At 39.8% G+C, this 22,001-nt stretch overlaps 1 protein-coding gene across 8 annotated transcripts in view; it reads left to right on the top strand.

Annotated features, from left to right (window-relative positions):
• The window catches only part of LOC119028631 (zeta-sarcoglycan), a 325,032-nt gene that overhangs the window by 228,714 nt on the left and 74,317 nt on the right, over positions 1-22,001 (top strand). For all 8 annotated transcript variants that reach the window (XM_037114889.1, XM_037114843.1, XM_037114850.1 and 5 more), the window contains one exon: positions 21,839-21,926. In XM_037114889.1, coding sequence (XP_036970784.1) covers positions 21,839-21,926 — 88 coding nt within the window. The remainder of the gene's footprint in view (positions 1-21,838; positions 21,927-22,001) is intronic.

A 22,001-nucleotide genomic window follows, 5' to 3' on the forward strand; every position in this document is an offset into this window, starting at 1 on the left:
ATCATAACATAGGGGCACATTTTTTATGTCTACCTATGTGTCATGTTTCCATTGCAGGCAGTCGGAGCTGGAGCCAATAAAATGGGACTGGGAATGAATGTTGATTGCATCTTTGCTCACTGAAAATTCAAACCAGATGTTGACAGGTGTTTCTCTGAAATTGATTTCTTAGGTTTTCTTGAATATAGAAATACCAAAACAGCAATAAAAATTCCCTGTTGTATGTGAACATACTACATGCATTGACGAGCATGGCAGATGTGATGTGAAAATATCATTAGAATAAATTAAACCCCTTCATTCCCCTTGTTGTTGATGCAGCGTAGCGTAGAAGTTTCCTAAGTGCGGCACACAGCTCTCTCTTCGAACAGGAGGTAATATGTTATACTGGGGCTGTTTTCTCAACCACAGAGGCTGTCAGGATGAATTTCATGTCAGAGAAAAGACATGATTTATTACTTAACACTTTAATAATGAGTTTTCTTTGCTTTGCACTCTTCAGCTTCTATTATTCAAACCTGTGCTCAGAAAAAAAAAGGTGTAACGATTTTTTTTTAAGACCTTTTCTCCTATGTTCTTACACCACCTCAATGGGATGACATGCCTCCTTTAATAAATTAATTGTAAAAAAATAAATAAAAATGGCCTGCAATTGAATGCTTTCCCTTCCTTGTAATGAATCCTGGCTCTGTGGAGCATATCCCTCCACATCCATAAATGCTGCATTGCTGGCATAGAGACAGTAGTAACCATTGAGCACAAGGCCATCAGCTGTGTGCCAGCACTCCATTTAACATTTGATTCAGTGAACCTCACACACTCAGGGTCATTGGTAGTTGGCTGGGTTTCTTCTTGAGTGCAATTTTATTTTTAGACTTTATTACCAAAACTCAAAGTTACTTTATTCTTTTTGCTCTACATAACACTGTGTTTGTCCTCTCCCTCTGTAACAACCATGGCTTCAACTCTGAAATGACCGCCACAATTTAAAGCAAAAAGTATCGTGACGCTTTGCTTTAAGGCATATAGGGCAAAACTTCCTTTGTATATTGAAGTTTGAATAACCCCCCTCCAATCCTGGTTTCTGTGCAGTAATTGGCATAATGATCAGGCAAGCAGATAGCTTTGTACAGACAAATTTATCTTTTAGCCCACAGCTAGTTTCAATGATAGCATCAGTGGGAAAATGAGGGGCCTATATTAGGTAATGGGACAGTAAAGACAGAGATGTTTCATTCCACAGCCAGAACTGTACATTTACTGAAGTGTGTTAAAGCATTTGTTCAGTGTAATCACCATGTCAAATTAGGTGCACAGAATGTATGCTCTAACATGAAAGGGATTCATGTTACCTATGCTGGTTAGAATAAACCCTAATTTGGGTACACCCCTCCTACTGCCTCAGTATTGTACCATACAGTCTTTTCTAGTAATCTAATTGAGATTTATTTGTCACTGAGTGAAGCTTTATTGTGTAGGGGGGGAGGGGGATTGATATGACACCAGCATTATCATTAAATATCATCGGTCTTGAACATGAAGGTGTCTTGACATTAACTAAGACAACACACAAGGCGAGTTATCAGTTATAATTACATGAACAATATCAACATGTATACTACATTAGAATTGCTTTCATACAGTTTGTTATGGTTTCAGGAGACAAGAGGCTACAAGGATGTGGGCATAGTGATGGGTTTGTCAAATACATTATCAACTTCTCCACCTCTGAAAAGATCAGATCAGGCAAGGTGAGTGTCAGATGACAGGTATATTCTGCTTTTCATATTATTTTTATGAAGCGTCTTGAGCTTGAATGACATTCAAATGTCATGACTGCACTTTTGTCACAGTTGTTTGCTTTTCTATAGTGGCTGCTTTGAAATAGCTGTTCATAAATAATCTCAATCAAATCTCAATCTGAAACAATAATGACTTCCTCTTCAACATTTTCAGCTTCATTTGAGAAATATGACATATCAATTCTCATAATATTACAACTTTTTCTTAAAAAGGTCATATTAATGCTAGTTCAGTCTTTCAGGTTTATACTTTTATGTGGGGGTCCAAGCAGAATAGGTTAAGATACTTTTCACACTGTGTCTTGAACACTTGTTTTAGTTATAGAAATCTTGCCTTGGTTCAGTCTTCGGTGAGAGTTGCACATTACTTAATGGGCAGGATGTAGCCAGTCGGAGGCAGAGTAAGGCGGGTCATGCTGAGCAAGGTAGTGTGATCTAAAATACCGTTGCTATAGCAGTAGCAACTGTATGTATGCTGACTGACTGGAGTGTATATATTATATAGTAGATATATAATAATAATAATTCTATATTTATATAACACCTGTTACATCATGAAGCACATCATTTACAAATGTAAAGGTTCCCCTCCAAACCAGGTTTCTCAGGCAGTGAAGGAGCAGTGTTTTTTGTAGGAGAGAGCAATTCCCTTTGGCATGGATTTTGAGCTTTTTGACTTGGCAGACCTTTTACATACACAGAAATGTCACATAAACAATAAAGGACCGGTAAAAAAACACTTAAATCAGATTATGTATTATTCTTCCAAATATGATCGGTGCTCATACCACATTTTAACTCTTCTTTGTAGAGTTTGCTTGGTGCCAATTCATTGAATTCCCTAGCCAGTTTTATTACTTTACTACAATTTGTGTAGTGCAGTCGTGGCAGAGGATAGACTATTTAACTATTCATATAATTGTACACCCAACACTTAAATTGACAATGCAACATGATATGTGTAATAATCTAATAAATATCTCTGTGTTAATGTAAACATAAAGTCAGTCATGCTTTAACAAGGTGAAATTCACAAAAAAAAAAAATCTTGAGTACAGTGGATTCTGTCTCTTTCTTAAACACAATTACACAGAAATACTGTGTAAACAAATACGCTTTAGATATTTGTTTGACATCCATACACGAGATTTGAAATCTGACTAACTCAAGCTGAAAAGTCACTCACTTACACCCCAGAATACACATCGACAGTCCATTTACAACCACCCCGGCACACACCTTGTCCCTGCTGGCATTATGTATTCACAGGTTGTTTCCAGGGGAACGGTCACAATCCACTGTGTGAAATTAATTAAGGGTGGACATTTGAATTAATTAACTGGACGGGAGTATGGCATTACACTGCTCTGGCCTTATGACATTAAACACACACTCTGGCTCATACGCACATGCTGGCAGAGACACACATGCGTGCAGTGAGGAGACACACACAGATTAGATTTAATTACCAGTGTGCAGATCATCGGTACAATGTGGTTCAGCCTTAATTACATATTGTACTCTTCCTCTCTATGCGTGTGTGTATGAGAGGAATTGCCAGTAAGAGAAAAAATAGTAAGTAGATCAGTAGCATTTCAGTTACATGAACGTGAGTGCAAAGTAAGCATGTTCCATTTTCTGCTGCTCGGGTGAAGCATTACGTCTTATGCGAACTCAGCTGGAAAGGAGAGCTTTCACAGTTGCAATACTTGTCTCTACTGACACTCACAAATTCCCTTAAGGGAGATTCTACATAACACCTGCGTTTTGAGTTTAAAATGCTCACCCTGTAGACTGGCACTGAAAAGCTTGTTGTTTGCTGGAGACAGCAGCAGCTCTGATACACGGCCCCTGAAAACCGGTTTCACAGCAAGGAAAGTATTAAAATGTATGTAAAAACTAATCAACCCATCGTTCAATCTAACTATAACCTAATGTCCATATGTGGTGCTAAAAAAAAATAATAATTGTATAGAGTCAAATAGAAAAGAAACACATGGTCACACCACAGTGCCAAAATGAACAAAAGACCCTTTTAGTTGTTAAAAATCAGTGGTCCAATCTTTCATTACAAAGACTAAGAACTGAGACAGGAGGTGGTTGACATATTTTGCCAAGGCCTCGTTTGAATTACAGGCTGCAAGTCCTCTGAAAACAGCCTCAGGTTGAGCATCCTCACTCATTTATAATCTGCATTATAAATGCAGAACTCCTGAGGTAAATTTGAGGGACAACACCTCCTGGTTAAGCACTCCAAGTCTGGTGAATAATTTGAGGAAAGTAGTGTGACATCAGGGAGATTAAGTAGCACACAGATTTGTTGATTATGTAGCACACTCTGCCACTCTGGCTTACATGTGGCTTCTTTCCACTGAATCTGCCAAAACAGTGGAACTGCGGTGTCGGGAGTGTTTGGTTTTAGCCAATTTCTTTCTGTACTTACAGCTGGCAGATGAGGCAGTGTGAGCAGCTCAGCTCGTAGTCTTTCAGATGGGTGAACTTGACACAAATCTAACCTTAAGCCTTGATTAATTCAACTATAACAGTGTTTTACTTGTATCAGAAGAAATTCCAAAAAATAGTTAAATAAAAGTGAGCTGAGTGTTGGATGGGGAAAGGATGGGCCAAGCAGACATGTCTGATTTTGAGCGAGGCTCTCTTGATTGGCTACAGTCTTCCTCTTCCTTCCTGTCAGCTTCAGTGCTCTTGATGAGGGTGAATTTCATAATGTGTTTTTCCAGAACTCAAGAATTTGCTTTGCTTCATTATAAACACAAAGTGTGGTAGTGAGTACCTTTAGCTACTTTTTAGCTCTTATTATTAATTCCAGTATAACACCTTAAATATTTTTTAGGAGTGTTTGCTGATTAGGTGGTTTTGAGTGTGTTAAATTAAGTTAGGAACTTGGTTTTATATTCAAGTGAAGTGGGTGACTTTCCCTTCCTAATGGATGGCTGTTAATAGAAGATACAATTTGGCAGACAGGACTTTAACACTTGTTGTTGTCAGGGTATGGCATCATTTAAACGGAGGTACTATATAAGGAAAATGCCTCTAGCACTTGCAAAGCCTCTCCCTCCTTCCTCCTGTAAAGCGCCAACAGCAGCAGCATTCTGACATGTGTTCCTTCTTGATGTCACATGGTATTCTTCCTGGTAAAATTATGAAGGACTATGGTTGCCCTGACATAGGTCCACAGTCACCAGGGACGGCACAGTGACATAACAATAGATCTGCCACTGAGAGAATCCTGGCACTGGGCTCCGATGTCAGCCTTGGCACAGCTGAGGTGATAACTGAAGATCCTCTACTCACTTAAGATGTTGGAGCCTGGCACAACTTTAGAACAGAAAAGACAGCTATCGTAAAAATGAAAAAAATAAAAAACAAATAACAATGGGCAGCCTTTGTGGTGCTTTGCTCTCAGCCAAGAGATGAAACTGGGAAGATGTGGCCTTACTTACTGTGTACTTACTACACATGAGACTGAAAAGTGACTCCCTCAAACTTTAAAGCCATAAATATGACAACCCTTGATAGCCAAATGTGTCCTGTCAAAACCAGAAGGCAGGAAGCATATTTGAATTGACTGATGACTGGTCTTTGTATTAATAATTAGGTACTAGGTACATCTGGGATATCCAAACTTAGCCAAGTCAATCAAGTTCATTCATGTAGCTCCAAATCACAAGTCTGTTCCAGGGAACTACAAAATATTCATAGCATACAGGACCCTCTGTTAGAACAAATACATTTGAAAAACCTAGAACAATGAACAGAAGTGTATTCATCTAAAGACAAAGAAGTACAACCAACAACCAAAAACTTTAAATTTATAGAATAGAAAAACTATAAAGTGATTGAATACGAATTTTCAACCAAGGACTTCTTTGAGAAATTAAAAAGTAATATACCTATTACTGCAAAATGTTACAGATATTAAGCTGCAGGTATAAAAGTCAGTGGAGTGAAGAATCTGGTTCAATAAAATAGCATCCATGCTGGAGGGGGTCTGTATGACTATGACATCAAAACCATCTCTATAACACAGGCCTGGCAGGGGGAGAAACATACACTACATATAAGAGGCAAACTCAGTGATATATCATTCTGCATGTGGGTGCTACAGTTCCTCATTAACAACAAACGTTGTAAAAACAAGACAGAGAAACAAAGACAGAACACACACCAGCTTGGTTTCCAGGAGGATTAAGACCCAGATCAAAGTGGAGTGGATGAAACACAGACAGGGACCACAAACCAAAACTGAGAACAGAGAAAGTGAGAAATAGCGAGAAAGAAAACAAGGAATCCCAAGTCCAACTTTTAACAGCTAATGCAACTTGTTGCAGAGTTAGAACTCACACTAAACGAAAGGCACATTGAGGAGTACTAAACAATACTAAATTCGTACAAATATTCACCATCCAGACGTTGCTTTGAGATGAGAGTTGTTTGAAATCATCATATAAAAATGACTGAATGTCTGTCCCACGCACATCTTTCAGAGGGAGCACTTGTATGTACAAGAAGGTGCAAGAAAGTAAGTAACAGCAGAGGGAACTAAGATTAAGGACAAGGCACTAGATGGAGATCAAAGCCAGATATAACAAGAATGTAAATAAGCTGAGGGTCTTCAGTTGCCTGGAACACTGAGCGTTGAAAATTAATTGAAGAGGAGACAGTTGAATGAGAGATCAAGGGGAAAAAGACAGAAAAGAGACATGAAAGAAGTGTGATTTATCCTTTGAAAAGTCTGGTGTCCACAATCTTTTTCTTGTTCCACCTTATTCCCATTCTTTACTTTTTGTAAAGCTGGTGTATTGCTTTTTTCTTTCTTTTTTTTTACAGCCTCATCTTGAGTAATGTTTCTGCTCTTCTTCTACTTTTTTATCAATGCATCCATTTCTTCCTTGTTCCAACACTGGGCACCAGTCACTAATACCATAGTGCGCTCTACTCTTTAGTTGTTTTATATGCCCTCGCCTTCAGCACCGCCTGAAAGAAGTCTCTGCTTGAATCTTATGTTTTAGCAATACTTTTATATCTTGAGTGAACTATTTTGACACTGGAGAAACAGTATAGTGAGTGAACAGCTATCTGCTTCAGTACTTGCACTTCACTGTTATTGTTTATTTGCTCCTTATGGTAGCATATGTGAGACATCTGGATGTTTGTGTCAGTTAACAACTTGATGTGTGACCTATTTTTGGTCATACCTTGTCAGCATCAAACAGCAGACACACAGTTTGTGACTAGCTGATGAATGTAGTGGAGCATTTACCAGCTAATGAGCCAGGTATTTCCCTCAGGGGTTGGTACAGACCAAAGCTAAAAGGAGAGTAAATATTGGACTGACATTTTCCGTATGACCCCTAATGAATTATAATCTTGCTCCATGACTGCTGGATTGTGTACTAAGCAACTGTTTGCCAATAAGTTCACCGTACCGAAGAAAACAATGGTAATATGTCAGTGTTCTGTACAACTTGTTTCCACTGCTCCCAGATGACCCGAAAAATGCAGCCCAACACAGGTTAAAGGTCATGTGTGATCAGTTTTAAAGTCTTTGCATTGTCCTTTGGAGAAAGTGGAAGAGAATAAGTAAGTGAACTATTTTATGTAGCTCTGGTCTGCAGCGTGCTGTTCCGAGTTCAGATACCATCAGTTTATTTCATCTTTTTATTGAAAGTGATTTCCAAGATGTGTTCTTTTTCATGCTTTAAGTCGGCCTACTCTTTTGTCCTATCCCTGATATCCATCCTCAATCTTCTGTCTCTTGCCCCCTTTTTGTCTTCTGCGTCTCATGTACTATTTAAAGAATGTATTAGGTTTTACCTTGTCTTTTCAGATAAAATGAAAGTCTTGAAAATCCCCACTATTGTAATTTTGTGATGTGTGTATGCACACTCAGATCCTGGTATATATCATTTCATCATTCATAATGACCTGTCATTGTGGACTGATGGTGACACAGTCATCTCTCTCATCCCTCTGGTCCCTTGGTTGCTGATGTTCGATGCAGAGAATAAATTAAGTCACAACCGATCTTTTCACGCAGGCGAGTAATGACACCATGTTCACTGCATATTATGGAGAAAGATTGTATTCCAACAGGTTAATTTAGCTTTATGGGTTGGAACCGTTCTCTGTCCCTTGTATTCGTTACGTCTTATCCTTCAGACAAATTCCCAGTTGTCCCTCTTAGACTCTCATCTTATCATCAACCATTCCCATGTCCCATTTTATGCAGTGTTTTGCCATCAAGAGAATCCATTTCATCTCTCTCATGTCCCACCCTTGTAAACCATTCCCAGTAATTATGGGAGCAGCTACTCGGCTGGGGATTTCATCACATGGCTGAGAGCTCTGTAGAGATGCCAACATCAGGAAATCCCTGTCACAGCAATGAGACACTAACAAACCTCAAGACATATTGAACTCCTCGAAAATGAGCCAAAAAGCCTCAAGGAGATGTGATTAAAGACTCAATTCAGAAAGCAAATGCAAACACAAAGGTTGTCCTAGTAAGGAATGTTAGAGATGAGGTAAAAAGAAATAATGATGATAATTTTTCCTTCCTTGATTGTCAGATGCAAAGAGTGACACAAATGTCACAGTTTGTCTCCAAAAGAGCTAATTGTTACACTTGATTGGTTCTTAACATGGCATAGAGTCTCATGAATCCAGTTAGACACTCTAAAACTTTTAGTCTGTCTACAAGTTGTGAAAAATCTGCCCAATTCGCTCTTCAAAGTGTTTCTTAGCAGACAAAGAATTGCACAGCACTTTTTTTTTTTTTTTCTTGTACTATTTAACAGGATTGGGTCTTTATAGAAAAATAAGAACATGAAAACTCCCGTCAGCCTGAAGCCCCCAGTGAATCAGGGTATTCAGTTTGAAGCAGCCACATCCCTTCCAACAGTGCTCCTTTGGGGGAAGAGAGAGGGCCTGGCATGCATTATTCAACAGCTATGACTATGGGATAACGAGCTGGTGAGGTTGAGCTGGATAAAAGACACATGAGTAAGTGTCGAGAGGAGAGAGAGCGAGATTTAATTGACACCTAGGAACACAACGCATGTTGATGCATTTAGGTTCTCATCATGTCATACTCGCTAGCTTCTGTACATCAATAACCGGTACAACAAAAACTGCTTGTGTTAAAAGCTAGATTGTTTTTAAATCTGGTTATATTTCCATCTCTCTTTCTGTTTGGGTTGTTTCACTTCTTTTAAGTACAACTTACACTGTTTGTGTTCTAGATCATGCTTGAAACCGATGACCTCGAGGAGGATATGTGAGTGCATCACCATTACCAGCAATGATAACTGCGATATAGATTAGCATTGGACCCGGCAGCCTTTAGGCTGGTAACAGACCAGTAATGTAAGTGGCATCTACTAGCTATGAAAGCTATCTGATCTGTGTCGCTTTGATGGAATGGATAGTCCCGACATTGTAGAGGTGACAGGGTTAAAGAGAAGAGTCTGTGTAGCCATTAATGGAAAAAAACTGGGCTTTAAACACACACACACACGTACACACAAGCACCCATATACCCACGGGTTCAGTACAAATGAAAAAGGATCGTGTGTGATCCCCTGGGGAATTGAATGGAACTCAGACGGCAAGGGAACTACAGGAAGAAAAGAGTGCTACCAGAGCAATAAGACATATCTAAGGAATGGTATCAGATGTTAAAAGAATTTTGAAATACCTGAAATCGTTCCAAAGATGGCTATCTGGAAACCATGACTCGGCAGCACCTGCCAGTGTGCCAGTCAGGTTAGAGCAAATGTAAAGAAGAACAGAGTTTTTGGAGTAGTTGTCGCAAGTTGTTTTCAATTATAGTATTCAGTAGGCTGCAGGTCTGTGTTTGTGTGCGTGCATGTGCGCATGCGTATGCATGTGTGTGTGGGAGTGTCAGCCAGTCCAGGTCTCGGAAACTGACTCTGATCAATAATCTATTAGCAGTAAGACATGATCGCATGGGCAGGCATAAATACGTACACACACACACACACACACTAAAGCACGTGCATTTAGACACACAGGTGAACAAGGACAGCTATCGTTATACACACATACAGCATATTACAGTCACTGCAGTCTCTTTCCACATGAAAACTCTATCGTTCATCTATCTCTTCACACACACACATGCACACAAACACTAACACACACACACACACACACAAACTTCTCCCGAGTTAACTTATTCCTCTTTCACCTAAAGTATTTGTACCACAGGGGAATATTTCATGGCAAATGGAGCACTGCAACTTTATCTGCTCTGCTCTGCTCCCCTCCTCTGTCCTCTCCACTTATCTTGTCTCTTCTCCCCTCCTCAAGCATGCCACAGGACACAGGACTTGAGGGAAAATTTGCTTCTATAGAGACAAATGTGTTGCCACAGACATGTGTCCATGTCAATTTAGTTGCTCTGTGTGTGTTCACTTAATGAGACTTCTGTATCCACTTCCCGAAGGTGGGTGTTTGAGCACAAGCTGCATACTTAATAATGATGTATGTTCAAGTACAGTATAATGACCTTGAGTAAGTGTGAGTGCTATGCACACCAGTGAATGTGTTATACTCGGTATCAGTGTAAACATGTGTTTTATTGTATGGTATACGTGCTGCTTTGTACTGTTGTCCCACAGAGCAGAATCACGAGTGAACATCTCACTGCCATAACAACAAAGATTATGTCAATTTGCCTCCGTGCAGGTTGAAAAAAGACAAAGAACACATAGCTACATGACGCTAATGGTGTACATTTACTGTGTACACAGTGAGTCACATACATGTGTTGTTGACATTTTTCACTGCTGGATTTGTTCTGTGTGAATAGAAATTATGGGCTTTAGCAAAGGATGCAATCAGCGCCTGAGAAGTCTGCTTATACGAGCATTGAAGTTGGTCTTGGCTGCCTGAGTAAACAATGACGTTACTTTGTTTTAGTTTAACGCATCAATCAAATCACCAGAATTAATGTTAGCAATGTAAATTTCTGTAACCCACAGATATGTTATAAATTGGTTTGGATTGTTTCAGGAAAATAATGACTTGTTGAGGGCGAGGCGAAGATCGAGTTTTGGCTTAGAATATCTGATTTGGTCACCACAAACTCAGCATTGGATTCTCCCATCTTCCCATCAATAGTATCTATTTTCCTAATCACGAATGTAGCCCCATAGCTTCTTTAAATATCACGTGGTTTCACACTAATAACTTCTTTCACTTGTCACTTAACACCACCACCATGACCTCAAGTCAGGTCACAAACATACAATGTGAACTCTGTATCACACATGTTGTAGAGATGTAAATTTGGTACAAACGTTAAGGTGTCAGTGGTTTGCAGAAACGTAAGCTGCCATCAGGTTTTTTTTCTTGACTGGGCTGAATTTGTTGTCAGCATGGTGGGTGAGTGGCACCGTGGTAAGCACCAAAAAGTTGCTAAAGGTTTGAACCTGCTGGCTGGATCCCTTCTGTGCGAAGTGTGACTGCATATTGCAGTGTTTGTGTGGGTGTCTTCCGGGTCCACAGCTGCCATTAACAGTTTTCAATGTGAGTGTGTTATGCTTTAACCTTGTGATGGAGTGTCGACTTGTCAAGGTTACAGTATATAACTGCCTTCTCCTGTACATCGAGTGAGAGGATATGGAACATAAATGGATGGATGGATTTATGTCAAGGTTTGTAACATACAATATATTTGTCTCTGGTAATATAACTTTTTTTATTTTAAAATTGCTAAACATTCAAGATTAGGTCGTTAATATCCTTTAATGAATGAGTCAGACACTGCAGGAGAAATGGCAACCAGCCGAGAAGTAAAGAGAGTTGTATGCAGTTCATAGCAAAGTTCATTCGCTCTCCTTTTTTGGTCACTTTTTCCCCATCATATCTTGAAATGTTGCCACAACAGGACTAACGGTATCCTCGCATGGTGAGCTTAAGATCCATTATGAAAATGTGTTGCAGCTCTACTCTGAAATAATATGTTTAAATCCCTCAGATGTGTTCTCGATCTCGAAGCCCTCAGGTTGGAAGTTGCCTTGTGGAACCTTGCTTGCGGGATAGTTTTTGCAAATTTGTGGATTTCGAAATACATGGGTAGAAACTCAGAGCAGCATTGTACGCCTTTTACCACAGATAAATGTATTTAAAGAACTTATTTATATACCATAGATATATTCAGAAATAAACCATTCAGTCTCTGTATGAGATGCTCCAGGCTTTATACTAACTAACATTGTAAACCCATCCGCGGCAATATGATACCATCAGAGCATCAGCTGCTGCAGCCAATATAGAATACAGAGAAGATCGTAAGATTTTTCTAAACCTGACAGTTATTTTGGCACCTAAACGTAACCACGGTCTCATATTAACCACATGCCACGTGGACGCTAAGGGGAACAGTACCTTGTGTGACTGTCTAAGATGCAGAGGTGCATCAGTGGTTGACCACCTGAGTTGAGAATGTGTTGGAATTACACATTGTTAAAATAAATATTATGTATACTAGTATTAAAATGACTACATACTATATACTGTAATTTTTTATCACACAATGGTGGCTCATCTAGCCTCCCTCTCCACCAGTTTTTCTCTCCAGCTGGCATTTTTTCCTCGAGCTGTGTGACTTTTTTGACTGGTCCCTTAAGCTCCATACATTATCGTGGAAAGGCAGCAAGAAGAGGGCTGACGTAGCGCCTTCTGTTTATAGATCTATTTGGTGTGTCTATCTCCAAAACAAATGCTCTGCGGTTTACCCTCCTCTGCCTTCCATCTCTATCTTGCTCTCCCTCCTTTTTTCGCTCTCCTCATTTCAAGATTTATCGCCCTGCAAGCCTGAAGCCGGGAGGTCCCTGCTTACCCCGACTTCTCCTTCCCCACCCTCCAACTCTCCTCCTTTTTTTTTTTTTTTTTGTGCCCCCATTTCCCCCACATCCTTCCCCTCACTCCTCCTCTTTTTACCCCAAGCCCACCACTCCCAGCTCATCCATCTTTCTCTGCCTATCCATCTCTCTCATCCATTCTATTTTTCTGTATCCATTTTCACCTTCCTCCCCCTCTGGTAAAGAACATTTCATTCTTTTGGAATCGCTCTGGCAGAAAGAGCAATGGGGCTTGGTGGCACAGTGAAGCCTGTAACCCCCAAAAACTCTGCTAGAACACCCACTGAAAGATTTGTCAGTGTCGAACCAATAACCTGCATCTTGACTCAGTAAACCTTTCAGGATTAGGAACTACAGCAATATTTTATCCTATCAATCAATCAAAACTTAACATGACATACGTTATTTAAGGGGTCTGCTGTTTTCTTTGGTAAAAAGTGCCATCAATTACAATAAAACAAAACATTTGAGATAGCAGGTTTTGGCAGGATTTTACCAATGCTACAGTGCAAGGCTATGAATCTTAAATTATGAAGCCATTGCCTGAAGCTTGTGAAAAGAAAGCAATTTATATTTAAGGATTAATAGTTTCTATTGTTTTAGGCTATTGTCTGTTGATTTGCATGCTTCTGTGCTTGTTGTGGTGAAGTAATAGCCTAATGTGCTGTTTTCCATATAAAAAGCAATGTGTAATTATTTTATGTGCTTGATCCACTTTGTTACATTTACCTTCCTACATAACTGAAAACTGCAACTACTCAATTGACCTTGAATATGCCTGAAGACAAGTTAATCAGAAGAGTGATGAACATGTCTAGCTTCATCACACCTTTTTTTTCCATGTTTCTTTGCATTCCTTCATCACAACCGAGCTGTCTGATTCAAAGTGAAATCAGGTCTACTCTATCTGTTATGCATCCCCAAATGAACCCAACAGAGCCCCACCAAAACCAGAAAAGGACATGTGAGACACAAACTCATAATTGGGCAAGAGGATGAGAAGCCAACAGGCACCCGAAATCTTTAACCCTGCAGTCCTGGAGGGGCCCCCACTGTACAAGGGCCTCCAAATTAGCAGTCTCAGCTCGTTCTTTTTTTTTCCACCAACTAGCCAGAGCCGCCCTCAGTTACAGAGTTGTGACCACAGTTTCCAGCAGAAGCCTTGAGATAAGCTAATGGGAGCCAGTGCAGCTCAAATAGATTAATTAATTCAATTTTAGATAAGGTTTTACTCTCAGTGATTCTTTGGAGACAGCAATGTTGTACATTTTGATCATGGAATACTAATTGTAATTTTGCTGTTCAGCTCGCTTTTAAATCAGGATATTAATTACATGATTTAACAGCGCCGAACAAATCCATTTCAAATGATTTTGTAAAGAGTCTATGAATGGACTTTAGTCAGAAAATTGATCAAGCATCACCATGAGCGGTGTTTAATTTGTCTTTAATCCAATGTTAGTGCAAGTTAAGAGACACACACACACACACACACGCACACACACAGACATATGCAGACACACTGATCAAACATGTCACGACCAGTGTTGGACATGTTACTTTTAAAAAGTAATTAGCTATAGTTGCTAGTTACCTAACCTTCCCAAAAAGTAACTGGAGCCCTTTTTAGATACAACAGTTAGCACAAAAGGGCGGCAATGGAGGTGTAATATTCCTCCTTTTCCAAAAGCCACCTCTGAGGTAGACGTAAACATGTGACGTGATGTGCAGCTCGCAGTTGGGCTGTGAACAGTGACAACGAATTTGTCTTTAAACTAAGAGCTTTACATTGAACTGGTTTCTTAGCGGGGGGCTTTTAATTTGAAAGTAGAGACCGTTCCTAGCTTGCCGCTCCAGCAACAAGCGGACACAACCAAACAGCCACAGAGACCGAGGAGACGCTGCATCTCCAGGATCTCAGCAGCTACCCAGTTGGTCATCTTAATGTCTGCGGATGAAGTGATGGACTGACTGCTGTGATCAGCTGTTTCTTGGTTTTAAAACTGTGGGCTATGGGTCGCACAACAGTGCAGGTCACTGACACCTACGCCCATCTCACGCAGGGGCCGGCACATTGACACCTCGGATTTAGACAGCAGGTGAGGTGGAAATAAGTGTACTCTCTGAGGCGGCAAAACAGCGGACCGAAATAGACCCCCAATTTGCTGCCCTCTGTCTAAAACCGCAGACCGAGTCACCAAAAGGACGGGGAAATTGGTGGCTTGCTGCCCTGGCTAAGAGTTTGTAACCAAATTACTCCAATATAAAAGTAACTAATTACCAGGGAAATTAACTATTGTGTTACTTACTTTCTTTTTCTTCCCTCTTTTGAGCTCAGAATTTTTTTTTAGCCCACTCGGCATCAATATATTTAGAAAAATGTTTTCTGCATGGCAGACCAGCACCTGCTCTCCCTGGTATTTTGCCAGTGAGGGCTCTGAAGGAGTCTGAGTCACCTGTTGATAATGGGAGCATGTTCTCAACAACATACCTGCCTATCATTGCAATCAGTTCAGACTGTGTCACAAGTTTTTGTGAAGCTGGAGCAGAAACATCCAGCTTTAGCTCTTGGACGGCTCTGTGTCCTTCTTTGTCAGCGGAGCTCACGTTAGCCACACCTGGTCTGCTGTCATCATCACCAACAGTGTCAACAACTGTGTTTTCAGCCACCAGTTTTGTAGAAGCGTGTGCCGTTGAGAGATAATGAACACTTCACATGTACATTCTTTTACTTCCACTTTGAAAACGCAAACTTTCCCTCCGGACTCGCTATTGCTAAAGCTTACCTCTGCTAGTTTGTGTGAGTGAGGCTGCTGTGTGTGTGTGTTGTTTGTGTGTAGACTGACACTGCCTTTGATTGGTTTACAATCTCACCATTTATTATAATGCTGATATTCCCATCAGTGGTCTTGACTGGCCCATTCTCTTGCTAGCTGCCAGATTGAGATGTTAGTTAAACTGATGTCAGAGCTTTTAACACAAAGCTTGTACAGGACACTGATGACACGGTAAATAAATGATAAGGCTCCCGAATGCACGTGACGACCCTTGAACATATTAAACCCAAGTACCCAGAGCGAAAGCTTGTGAGCAACCCTGGTTTATTTTTTGTTGTTACATGGCCGTGGGGACTGAACACAACAAATTAGCACCACACACCAACAAACACATCACTTATTTAATAGTCCCTGCTAATTAGTTGAATTAAAGTTGAAAGAGGAATGGGGTGACACTGCAGGCACTTTATCACACACTGTTTGATTGGTAGTCTAGTTTAGCTTTGATTATATACTTTGTACTTGTCTTTACTGATACATTTAAACAGCCTAACAATTTACTGCCTCTGTCTGTCTTGAATTTTTTATTTAATTCACCACTTTCCCTGCAACATCTTTGATAACTATCGCTCCGTTGTGTTCTTTGAGCTAATGGCAGGCTAATTAAATAAATAACAATGGGCTCTTCATGAATGAACATACTCTAAGTGTCCAACTGTCTACTGTTCTTAAGCTGGGATTTGAATCCTGTCTCACTCAGTCTTGCTGAGTCTCAATATTTGCCTTGTAGGTTTTAAGTCTGTTTGCAGATAAACAGCAAGCTAAAGACAACACAGTCTACAGTTCCCTATTTCCAGGTTGACCATGTTTTTTCTTCACTTAGGTATTGTTGATCTGTAGACTGTTAATCTGTAGATTTAAAGTGTCTACAAACAAGATTTTCTGATATAAAAAGGTGCCACTTGCAGTGCTGAATCTGAATCTGCTCTCCTTAGCTTTACAGAGCAGGTTTATAGGAAGTTTCTGCTCATTACATAGCTGTGCATCTTTACCATTTTAGTTCACTTTCACCTCTTCCATAATGTTGTTTTTGACCATAGCAGGCAGTTGTTCTCGATAAAACAGGTCTTAAAACTTAACATACAAATTGTTTAGACATGAATAGAGAGTGAATATTGGATTGTTGGGAATAAACAACTGCAAGCAAGTTTGGCTTATCAACTTTAGAGACTGCCTCCAAGTGGCCAGAGAAAACTATTACAGGTTCAAAACTCGAGCAAAGAGTTGGATAATCAATCACTGAGAACTTTTAAACACCTTTATTTCTTATTTAACTTCATTTTTCAGACATACTGCAAAAGTAATAGACCTGAAAACAAGGAGCATTTTGAAAACTCAGGTGCCTTAGAGAATTTTAAAAAATGTGTTTATTACATAATTTAAAATACATTCTATTGGTTTGGAAGTACAAAAGTTTGGCAGTACTTACCGCCACACCTGCCATAACTGTACATGGAGAGACACTTCTTCTTCTGAACTGCTTTGTCCTATTCAGTTGCTAGAAATGTAACTATACCCACAAAATTCGACTAAGTGGCCAACAGACAGGTTGACTAGCTGAAGAGATGCCAAGATTTTTGACAGTCAGAGAGACGGGAAGAGAATCAGACAGACCAGAGATGGAAGAGCTGAAAGCTTTTTTATTTGATTGACAAATACATTTTTTTTTTCCAAGACAGTCAGTGAGACAGACAATCACAGAGATAAAGTCAGGAGAGCTAAAAGCTGTTATTAGGCTGATGGCAAAGATGACTCAAACAAATGTATCTTCCATGAGGCTTGAGTACATTGCTGTTGAGCTGGATCCTGTATGAAGGCAGTGAGACAGACCGTCGGAGACAGACAGGAGAGCTGAAAGCTGTTAGAGCAATGATTCAACAAAAATAACCAATCACATCACTCATGAACCTCCAGTCCAGACATGTTTAGGCTGACAGTCAGACAGGCAGTCAGTTATAGGAGTGAGACCGTCAGTGCGACAGGCAGGCTGAAAGCTGTTATTAGGATCCATCTTTACTTGTGGCTGGAGGCTGTGATGACGAGCCACAGCTTATTATTACCTGACTAATTACATGGGCTACCTCAGGCTGGCATCCCTCCGCCTGTATTTATAATCAAAGTGAAATTAAACTATTAACTGAATTAATGGCGCTGTGGTATATGTTGTGTCAGCTCACAAGAGAGAGTGTTATGTGTGTCCCGTTATTTGTGCTGCTGTGCACATTTCACACGATGAGGGGAGATTTATGAGCGAGACACTAAACACAAAAGCCAGAGGGACAATGCCGAGAACGGCAGAGGGAGATAAACAGAGAAGTGAACTGAGCATAAAGTAAACATCACAAATGATGTATGGTTCATAAGAGACACTGCTACCTGTGCTTTTATCATTGATTTCTCTGTGTGTTAAATCATTGATTTCTCTGGAGAGTCACGGTTTGAACTTACTTCTTGAGATCTGCTGTAACATGGTTTGTATAGCCATTCCTGTTACATGTCATGTATGTACAACCGTTTAAGCTGTTGCCCTCATAGGTAATAGTTTCATATATATTACAGCCAGCTTTTCACCCTGGATATGTGTGTGTGGCCTTTCAGAACAGTTGCAGACATATTTGTTGTTGTCTCTATACCCCTTCCATTCATTATGAAATGGAAATATTTTATCAATGATATGATATATCAATGTCTATCAAATCGAATATATTAACATCCTAGGGGTTTTTATTTTTCATCATGTGTGTTGAAATATTATATAATGATAATTTGGATCCCCATCAGCTGTTAGAATTTAATAGCTATTCTTCTTGGGGTACATGTTAAGAAAGAAACGCCTTCACAAGCTTTCACATCTAATTGCATTATTAACTCTCTGTTATACTGTGTGTATATATACACAAAGTGTTTGGGTGTTATATATATATATATATATATATATATATATATATATATATATATATATATATATATATATATATATATATATATATATATATATATGTAGCTTAGACTTGTACACCATGATGTCATTATTGAACATTGTTTTCTTTCAAAATGAACTTTTTTTAAATATGTGATGCTGCACGCTTTTCTCCCTGTGACTGCCCCAGGAATCTTCTCTCTGTAGACTTGAATTGTATTTTTATAATGCATATAACACAGGGTAGCTGATGTAGAAATGTGTGATGTGTTATAAGTGGAAATGCTGTAGGGCACTTTCATATTGTGTTGTTTAATCAGTGTGCTTGAATAATTATTGTGTGTAAATGTGGTTTTGCACAGTGTTGAGTCTTATCTGAGGTTGACTCATCTGTAATCGTTGTGAGGTTATTAAATATTTGCCACAGCAAGATTTGCTGGCAAGTTTGTGAATGTGTATCTGTAAGAGTTCATCCTGCCATGTAAGACAGCTGCTGTCTTCAGATGGTGTAAACACGTGTCTATTGACAGCAGAATATGTAAATCTCATTGCAAGCAGCAAGAAAACTAGACACATTGTATAAACTTTGCCCATACACACAAGTGGAAACCTCCCAAACACAGATTAGTTTTCTAACATCAAACAATGTGAAGATGATGTATGCATCGCCCAATGGATTGATATCTAAGAAATGGAAAGATTACAATTCTGTAGTGCACAAACCTTTCTCATTATAACTCCAACATCAAACTAACATTAAGATTAGAACACATCAAACCATCATCAAACATCATGAAAACCTTGAGATCAGAGCTTTGAAGAATGACTGTCGTGGAGAGAAGTGAACCTTTAATGTCACTGAAAGCTAGCTGAAGTGGTTCTCAACCAGAGCCGGCAGATAATGAAGGTTTGCCTTACCTAATTTTACTGCTCTAGACTATTACTCATATAAAGCAATGTGCTCATCACAGTTAGATCCACTGGATATTCTGGATGGCCTGATCATAAAATTAACATCATATATATCTGCAGCTTCATCCAGCACCTACTGTGTGTTCTCAACACATTGTGTGTGAAGGGACACAGCAGTTTATTGTGGTCAGTTAATCAGCGCCTTAGTAATGTTGTTTATGTAACTTTTAGCAATTTTTAGCAATATAACCGCATTTAACTAAACTAAATAAAAAAGCCTTTCTGTTGGGATAAATGTGCATTTTGCAAACTGTGTGAACTTCATCAATTAATCCCATAGCACCCAGCTACGTGATTAGGACATGATTTGTTCACAGTGTCTGTTAATTGGCCCAAAGAATGTATCATAAAAACACTCCGCATCACTTTGTTTACCACAGTAGTTTTGAAGACTGCTCACTTGAGCAATATTTATTTTACAACCAAGTTACCAAAAATATGAGCAACATCTGACTGGTTTCAGGATATTGCATGGCAACGTGAGCGTAAACAAGTGCAGCAACTACCCATTCAACAGTTTTGTGTGATGATTCTCTGAATACATTATATTATCTGAGTGGTAACAAAGGTAATTATAACCATTTGATTCTCAATTGGTGCTGTGAATGGTGGTTATAGTTGGCAGGCTAACGGTAAGGACTAGCCCTTATTGTTACCTGCTCCTGCGTTTCACATAAGCATGGCCGATCAGATTGTTTGGCTCCAATCAGCTGTTGTGTAAATAGACATTAGCAGCTGTTTAATATGCAGCAATTATGTATAGCCTGTATTTCCATGCATTTGCATATGAGTGCTTCATCGAATAAGATTTTCCATCTGTGGTCGCACTTCTGACAGAGTCCTGCGCTAAGTGAATGGGATCAGGCCTGTTCATGCACACTGCCCATTGAGCTGGAATGATTCAAAGCACATTACATCTGTCATGCTTTACAAAGCGCCCATCGCCTTAAACAGAGTGGAAAGATAATATAGTGAAGCCTATCACACGCCCCGTTGAAAATAATTAATCCAGCACACATGCGTTGGGAAACAGATGAGAGAAGCAATGCACAATAAACCGTGTGTATCGCTCATTTGTTGTTTGGCAAATTTGCTACCTGACTCTGTATGATTGGGTGGTGTGTGTCTGTGTGTGCGTGCATGGAGGTGGGGTGTGTGTAAACTTCCACCTGAGCATTCATGTGGATGTAAGTTTGTGTGCCATGGTTCACATGGAGAATCTCTATAGTGCATACCCACATGTTGCCATACGGTCCTGTTTGCAACTGCTTTGTGAACGCACTTTGTTCTATAACTATGTGTTTGTCCCTCACGCTTGTGCGGTTGTTTGTGTTCGTGATCAGCTCATCCTGGGAGTCTCTGGCCGCTCCAAAATAGAGCACAGACAGGGGTGACATATTAGAAATTTGGTTCCGACTCGCATAAGCAGACCACAAAACAATGAATATCCATCCATATCAAATGGGAAAACAGAGAGGTAGAGGGGTGAGAGAGGGAGATTGAGAGTGAAGAGGAAGGAAAGAGAGGGGGAAAAAAGAGGATTTTTCCATTTCAACGGATCAACGACTTTCCAATTTTAACACAATTCTCATTTGGAATTCAGACAGGAATGCAGCAAGATATTAATTTGGGGAAATCAACAGAGAAATTGGGTCACCTGTGAGCTATTCATTTCACGCCGCCAAAACAAATAAGCAATTTGAAGGAGAGAAAGGGAGAGAAGTGAAGGGAAAGAGAATAAAAAAGGAAATTATGTTAAGTGCAGAGATATAATGAAAGAAGGCGAACAGAAGGAAGTGTTGTTTTAGAACAGGATGATTTCTCAGACTGATTTACACAGTAGAAAAAAAAGAGATAGATGGGGGGCCAGGGGAGTTAGAGAGAGCGTGGGAGTTCAGAACTTAATGAAAATGGCAGACATGGAGTTTTGCATTCATTGCAACACACATCAACTAATATGTGTAGTGTGTGGCTTAATCAGACTCTGAAGAGGGGAGCAGAGGTCAGGGTCATGGTTGCATTTAGCTCATTTAGGTTGAAAATAATTGCCTTTTTGCGAGCATCCACGCACAGAGACACACTGTGGAAAACAAGCAGACACACTCACAGACAGTATGCTGTTTTCACTATGCAAATTGAATGCAGTGTGTCAGACTGGCAGAAGAGAGGCAATCAAGTGTGAACTGAGATGCTTGATACAGGCTTAGGCAGTATTGGTTATACAGGTTAATGCAGTATTGACTATAGCTACAAGGGTGAGGGCAAGGGCTACTGGGGAGATGAAGAGTGTGTGAGTATGGAAACTGAAGGTATATCCGTATGGATTGATTGGTTTGCAAGAAATACAAATTGCTGTTGTCTTAATCGCCTTTCTCCCTCTCTCTTCCTCTTCAGGACAGTCCGTTGATCCTCCAGTCAGACAGAAATGTGACGGTCAATGCTCGAAATGATCAGGGACAACTGACTGGTCAGCTAACCGTGGGTAAGACACACAAATACCACACAGACCACATTGACTGTAAACATTTCCTTTCTCGAAAGGAAAAAAAACCTTCAA

This window comes from Acanthopagrus latus, chromosome 1 (assembly GCF_904848185.1).
Source record: "Acanthopagrus latus isolate v.2019 chromosome 1, fAcaLat1.1, whole genome shotgun sequence".
Lineage (NCBI taxonomy): Eukaryota > Metazoa > Chordata > Actinopteri > Spariformes > Sparidae > Acanthopagrus > Acanthopagrus latus.